This window comes from Papio anubis, chromosome 4 (genome assembly GCF_008728515.1).
Source record: "Papio anubis isolate 15944 chromosome 4, Panubis1.0, whole genome shotgun sequence".
Taxonomy (NCBI): domain Eukaryota; kingdom Metazoa; phylum Chordata; class Mammalia; order Primates; family Cercopithecidae; genus Papio; species Papio anubis.
The window spans coordinates 29,755,677-29,762,986 of NC_044979.1; the positions used below are offsets into that span (position 1 = coordinate 29,755,677).

The following is a 7,310-nucleotide window of genomic DNA, read 5'->3' on the forward strand; positions in this document are numbered from 1 at the left end:
GGGGCCCAGGACAAGGTGGTGGGGATATGAAGGGCACAGCTCCTTTAGCCTGGGCTCAGTGCCCCTTCTTCAGGTGGACTTGGATCCCAACTGCTACTCCAGACCCCGACTTCCCTTCCAGAAAGAGAAGTGGGGAGTCTTTCTGACGCCCCCTGAGGTGCCCAGACTCTCGATTTCAGTGCTGAGACAATACTCAGAAGGAGGCCCCGTGGATCGCCCCTTCCCACCACTAAATGGAGTAGGGGAGCGAGCAGAAGCAGGATGCCCCCTCCTCATGGGCAGCCCCTTTGGACCTCTGCCGGTCGCTGCCAGTGTCCCCTCCCCTCCAGCCTCAGCCTGGGGCCGGCAGCTGAATTGCTGACAGCTTATCTCATCAGCGCAAGTGAGCCACTTGGCCCAAATGAGGACTGCCTCCCCTTCCTCCCAGCGGGAACCAGGGAGCTTCCCTCCCACCCTCAAACCAGCTTTTGCTTCTTCCCCTCAGCTCTAAGCTGGCCCCTCCTCCACAGAGCCAAGGGGGCTGGAGCCAGGCACTGCCACAGGGGAGGGGAGAGGTGTGCTCAAGAAGGACGAGGCCTGGAGAGGGGCCGGGAGCCCCCGCAGACTGGAAGGGAGGGGAAGGCTGAGCGGTTTCCTACATGTCTTGCTGAGGCCTCCGGCTCTTCCCTGAGACCCCACCTGGGACAGTCAGTCCTGCCTTTCAAACCCCAGTCTGCTGAGGATGCCGGCCCAGGACTGACTCCTCTCTGACCCCTCAGCCTCCATCACGTAGCCCTCAGCCTCACTACCCACTCCAGGCCCCCTCCCCCACCCCCTGCCCTCAGCCTTGTCCTTCTGGAAAGCTCAGAGACATCTGCTGTGTCACGGAGGCAGGGCTATTTCCAGGCCAGGCCAGGCGGGTGGGGTGGGGGGGCAGTATAGGGGCAGGAGGGGGTAAGGGCTAGGGAGGGGACTGGATGGGGCAAAGGGCCCCGAGCTGACCTCAGCTGCTATATCAGGAGGCCTAGAGATCGCCCCAAGGGAGAGTGGGGCCGACAGAGAAATCTCAGGGAACATACAGTGTGGGGCCCACCTGGTCCGCCATGAAACTCCTCTCATGGGGCCGTGGGGTGCACCGTCCAAGAACCCCATCCTGCAAATCCTAGCAAGGTTCTTAAGAGCTCTCCACAGGGGTGGGAGGGGTCTTCCCCAGGCCCCCCAGCCTCAGGGATGACTGCAGGACTCTGAGGGCAGGACAGCCTCCTGCCACTCCAAGCCCACCCTTGGCGTCTTTGCTCCCAAGACTGGAGTGCCTCCCCGCCCCCACCCTGCACTACACACCTTCCAAATCTGGTTACACTCAATGACTTCCTCCCTTCCACAGGCCTTCCCTCCCTCTCCCGCAGCCCAGACCGTTAGCTGCAGCCAATCCCGGGGTAGGGGGTGGGCTGGGGCAGGGCCTGGACTTGCGGAAGCCCCCTCCATCGCAGGCTGAAGCAGGAGGAGGACAGTCAGGGGTTAAGTCTCCCCGCGCTCGCTCAGTGCCTTTTTAGGTTTCTGAGGCTGGGCCCTGCCTGTCCTGGCCCCCGGGCCTGAACCCAGCTGCTGAGCACATGCACGAAGAGGGCCTCCCGCGCCAGCTCCCCTCGGCCCCAGAGCCCGCAGACGCGGGCAGTTGTTGGGACCTGTCTTCAGCCCTCTCCTGGCCCGCGGAGGGGCTGTGAAGCTGGGGAGCCACTTGTTTTGTTGGGGGCCCCCAGTAATCAGTGACAGGCACAAGTTCTGCCCTCCCAAGTGTGGGCTAGGGTTGCCCGATGGAAGGAAAGGGGACAGTGAGCGGAGACGGGCGGTAGGAGTGTGCATGGCGAGGCGGCAGCTGGAAGGCACGCAAACCCTAAGGCCTGGACTCCCCGGGGCACCCAGGGAGTGCTCGCTGTCCCCAGAGGGATGTGCAGACAGTGCCCGTGGCCCGCGTCGGTGGGTGGGAGGGCCGGGGCCAGGGTCTTCTCTCTGTACCGAGGGGGTGTCCTCTGCCCTGTCTCTCAGATCCTCGAGCGCCCACCCCGCACCTGTGTCCCCTGCCCCATGGGATGACCCTATCCCTGACACGCCCGTGCCCTCCCCCCCCGCACTGACCTATGGACACAAGCTTGATGTGCTCGCGCTCCAGGAACTCGAGGGCCACTGACACGTTCTCCAGCTTCATTTGGCGAAAGTTGGGGCGCGGGTGGAACTTGCGGTACATGCGCTTCTGGCTGAGCACCTCGAGCAGCGCGATGAGCCGGAGCCCGTCGCTGAGGTCGCGCTGCAGGTCGGTCAGGCGCTTGCCCACGCACTTGAGGTGCTCATTGCACCAGCGCGTGAATGTGTTCTGCTGGATCTTCTTCCACGGCGCGTCCTCCGCCAGGTCCTTCTCAGTGGACGGCATCTCGTCCGTCTCGTCGCCCAGGCCGAGGCCGGCGTCTGAGTAGCCGCTGTTGTTCATCATGCTGGCGCGGGCTGGGGGTGCGGCCGGGGCTAGGGCCGGGGTTGGGGCTGTCGGGGGCTGTAGGGCGCTGTCGGGGCGCGACCAGGGAACTCGCTGCGCTGCGCTGCGCTCCTCTCCAACTTCTCTCGCGCCGGGGCTGGCGGGGCTCGGCGGGGCTCAGCTGGCCTCCTAGGTTCTCGGCCGCTCTCTGGCTCTCTCTCCCTCTGGGGGCGGAGCGGTGCTCGGGAAGTGCGGGCTGGGCCGGGACGGGGGGTTTAAGAAGCCCCCGGGCCGCCGCCCCCCCGCCGCGCCCGCGGCCCCCGGGTCCACGTCAGAGCGCCGGCCTCCCAGGAATGCCGCCCGGCCAGCGGGTGGGGGCCGCGCCGCGCAGGACGCCCCGCCCCCGTCGCCCCTCCCCCGCGCCGCCCGAGCAGCGGGACAGGGTTGAGGGTGCCCACCCCCTGGGCCCCCAGTGCCGCCGCGCTGGAAGGTGGCGGGGAGGGCCGACAGTTCTCCACCCACACCCAACACACCAAACTGTCAGGAATGAAATATGCTCCCTCCACACCTCGTACGGGCCAAAGAGGTAAATGGGGAAACTGAGGCCAGCGATTAGGGCAAAACCCACTGATCTGGTGTTGACAGAATTTTCTAGACTAGTTGGTGGCAGGCTGTTGACGGGACCTGCGAGGGCTGGCTCCTAGCCCAGGGCATTGTCCACCTGTGGACAGGGAAGGGAAGTGTGTGTGCTTGTGCAGAGAGGGCCTGAGAGGAAGCAGGGACCTTGCCCAGGCCAATGAAGGAGAATCCTCCAGGGGGTGGGGGGGTGCCTCCCAGCCATTACTTGACTTTACAAATAGAAAAGCCTCATGTGGGGCCCAAATCCAGAGTCCCAGGAGTAAAACTGGGCCCCCTGCCCCTGACTCAGTGTCCCGGTCAGCAGCCCGTTTGGCCTCATCACCTCAGAATGAAGCTGAGCTCAGGAAAAGGGCACCCAGTGACTCACACTGTGTGTCCCCCTCCCCCAAGTCTGACTCAACTGAGGTGGTAAGAGGGGAAGGAGAGACTCTTCCCCCATAGTGCCAGGGAGCCCCCTGGGCAACGTGCCCATTTGGGCCATGGGGCAGATCCTGCCAGGGAAAGGGTGGGTCAGCCAGGCTGAAACAGGGAGAGCCTCAGCCAGAGCAGCCAGAGGGAAATGTGACCAGGCAGGTGGGCAGGGCCAGGGTCAGAGTGGTCAGGGAGAGCCCAAGGGAGCCAGCTGGGATGCCCAGGCAAAGCTGTACTCAGGGCAAGCCAAAAGCTGGAGGCCTGGGGAATAGAACAGCAGGGAAACTGAGGCACCCAAACAGACCCTCTGGCCTGGGGTGAGGAGAAAGAGCTAGAGAACGTATTTTTTTTTCTTTTCTTTTCTTTCTTTCTTTTTTTTTTTTTTTTTTGAGATGGAGTTTCGCTCTCGTTACCCAGGCTGGAGTGCAATGGCATGATCTCTGCTCACCACAACCTCTGCCTCCCAGGTTCAAGCGATTCTCCTGCCTCAGCCTCCTGAGTAGCTGGAATTACAGGCATGCACCACCACACCCAACTAATTTTGTATCTTTAGTAGAAACGGAGTTTCTCCATGTTGGTCAGGCTGGTCTAAAACTCGCAACCTCAGGTGATCCGCCCATCTCAGTCTCCCAAAGTCCTGGGATTACAGGCATGAGCCACCATGCCCAGCCTAGAGAACGTATTTCTATAAGGAGAAGATCCATTCTGCAACTCTGTAGCATACATGCAGCCATATCTCCCAGTTCCCCCTTTTTCAAGCCATGTGTCCTCAGCTTTCCCATCCTTCTAGACCCAGTTAGTCGAGTTGAGCTGGGTAGGAGGCCATATCTGAGCCTGAGAAGTTTCTTCAAGCCAGGGAAGGGTCTGGGCCCTTTTAGGTAAATCATTATATCTCATTCCTTTTCTACCCCTAGACCTGGCGTAAAAGACAGGATAGTGAGCATCTTTGGGGGCTCTTTCCCCCAAGGGCCAATGAGGGCACCCCCTGTTATGGAGCTGAGGAAAGTTTCAGGGTTCTGTGGGGGGCAATGCTTATGATGACAGGGGTCTATGAATAATTTCTTTCTCTTCTCATTGAATGAAATTGCCTGGTCCTTAGGTAGGGAGGGGGAGGAGTAGAGAAGGGACCAGAAAGAGCAAAAGGACCTGCTGTGCATGGCTGGGGGTGGGGGGAGCTCTAGGGACCCTGATAGTGACAGGCGAGGTATAAATAGCCTGGGCCCTGTGGCTCATGTTCTGTCGGCTGCCTGTGACGAGGTGCTCAGGAATTCCACTCTCCTGTTGGCAACCCCTTCTCTCTATCTCTAGAACTCTCATTCTCCCCAAGCCACCTTCAACTCTTGGCTAAATCCACCCCTCAGGCACCAGTGCTGTCCATACACTTGAGAGACTGAGCTCTGCTGTGGAGAGAGGCCCGGCTCCTAGGACACACAGCTGGGCCTCACAGGGGAACTGTGTATATACAAAGGCCGACTTCTGACAGCCAACCTGAGGTGCCAGAGGCTCAGGGTTCAGCAGTGCTGCCTCTGAAACCCTGGTGAGTAAACTGAGGCACAGATCTGAGAAAGGATGCATTCCTCTTTGAGCTGCTGGGGTGGAGAAAGGGTTAAGGTGAGTTTGCTTGGAGTTGACAGCCCCTTTACAGACCCTAATAGTCCACAGTCCTGTTTTGCAGGCATTATCTGAGGTCCCCCAGCCAACTGAGCGCCTCTGTTCAGGTGGGAGAGGCTGGAGAAAGCCAGGGAGAGGAGAAGGAACTCCCAGTGTAGCTTCCCTTGCTTTCCCTCTGACTCATGAGCTCACTCCAGGGGAGGTCAGTGTGCGGGCTCCAGGGGAGGTCAGTGTGCGGGCCCCAGGGGATCAAGTGAATGGTTGGTAGAGGAGGGTGCAGAGTGCCAAGGGATGGTTCCCGTCACTCCCCCACCCCCAACCCCCACAACTGTCCTCAGAAACCTGAGCCTGTTGCTCTCCAGGATAAATCGGGGCCTGACTCAGGCCCCAGCATCCAGTGACAATCAGCCTGACCCAGGCGCGGGCTGGTGACTCAGCCCTCAATATAGCCCATGAGCCCAGGCCCCCAGCCTGGCCAGCCAGGCTGGAACAGACCGTGCACAATGCTGGGCCCCGGCCTGCCAAGTAGGGCCCCCTCCCCGAGGAGCGCTGACATGCTCCTCCCTAAGCCAGGCAGGGGCACACAGGGGCTTACAAGGGGTTTCATCAGCTGAGTATCTGGGCAGTGCTGGCTGGGGCCACAGGCCGTTTATAGCCCCCTGACTCACCACTTGCTGACCTATCTCAGGAGACCAGGTTGCCTGGCTCTTCACCTGGTCCTGCCTCTGCCATCGAGGGGCTCTGCTCATCAGCCACCAATATTGGCCATATTTATCTTGGGCTGAGCTGAATCCAAGTGAGCGGGTACAATGAGCCATGTTTGAAAATACTGTTTTTCTGGAACCAGGGATATTTCCACAGTCACCTGTGATGATACTGGGCTGGCCAGGTCACAGCAGGCACTTTCAGTGATACTGATACTGACTGTGGCACTGACCCAGTTGCCAGGGACAGTGTGGTAGAGTGGAATGATCCATGGGCTGAATTCCAGACTCTCTACTTCTAGCTCTGTAACCTTGGGCAAGTAACATAACTCTTTTGGGCCTGTTTTCTCATCTTTTTTTTTTTTTTTTTTAAATGTGTGAAAATGGAAGGAAATCACAAGAAAGATGGTTAGCATGGTGCCTGGCATCTAATAGGTGATCCAAAACAGTTAGTTTGCTTCCTCTGATTATCTTAGAGACCAAGGGGTTCTGGTGAGAGAGGCCTTCCCCTGCAGCTCTGTGTCCACATCCCCGTGGGGACCACTGCCTGGATCTCCAGGTTGTTCCCCTCTCCCCTTCCCTGCAACCCAATATTCCCTCTGCCACAATCAGAAGTGGCAGTACCTGTCATCTTTAGAATCACCCACCCTGCCCCAAAAGCAGTTGGTCCTTGACAGGAGTGGCAGCGGGTGGCTACTCTACCTCTTGACCTGGAAAGGGAAACCAGAGAGGGCTGGGCTGCAGGCAGCTTGCAGAAAGGAGGCAGTTATGCAGAGGGCAGCAGTGGGGAGAGATGGAGGCTCCTGAAGGTGCTTTGAGTCCCTGGTTCTAGCGCATCTAGACCCAGGTGCACACCTGCCTGTGGTTTCCAAGGCATACCCCTCCAGACTTAAGATCAATCCTTTTTTTCTTTTTTTTGGTATAAATTTAGAGGGTACAAGTGCAGTTTTGATACATGGATATATTGTTTAGTGTGAAGGCTGGGCTTCTAGTGTAACATCACCCAAATCATGTACATTGTACCCATTAAGTAATTTCTCATCCCTCCCCTCGCCCGACCCCCACCGCTTCAAAGTCTCCAATGTCCATCAGTTCACGTTCTATGTCCCTGTGTACACATTATACACATTTTTTAACTCTTTTTTTTTTTTTTAAAGAAGGAGTCTTGCTCTGTCACCCAGGCTGGAGTGCAGTGGCGTGATTTCGGCTCACTGCAACCTCCGCCTCCCAGGTTCAAGTAATTCTCCTGCCTCAGCCTCCCAAGTAGCTGGGATTACAGGCGCCTGCCACCATGCCTGGCTAATTTTTGTATTTTTAGTAGAGACAAGATTTCCCCATGTTGGCCAGGCTTGTCTTGAACTCCTGACCTTGTGATCCGCCCGCCTCGGCCTCTCAAAATGCTGGGATTACAGGCGTGAGCCACCGCGCCCAACCTTAACTCCACTTATAAGTGAGAACATCCTACTGCGTTTTTAAAGCTAGCTTAAGTGAATGTTTCA

General features: G+C 58.5%; 1 protein-coding gene across 2 annotated transcripts in view; it reads right to left on the minus strand.

The window, feature by feature from the left end:
- Positions 1-2,723, minus strand: part of LOC101023700 (filamin-C) — a 29,072-nt gene extending 26,349 nt beyond the window's left edge. For both annotated transcript variants that reach the window (XM_031665172.1, XM_031665173.1), the window contains exon 1: positions 2,116-2,723. In XM_031665172.1, the coding sequence (XP_031521032.1) occupies positions 2,116-2,467 (352 nt within the window). In that variant the 5' untranslated portion in view covers positions 2,468-2,723. The remainder of the gene's footprint in view (positions 1-2,115) is intronic.
- Positions 2,724-7,310: the final 4,587 nt, after the last annotated feature.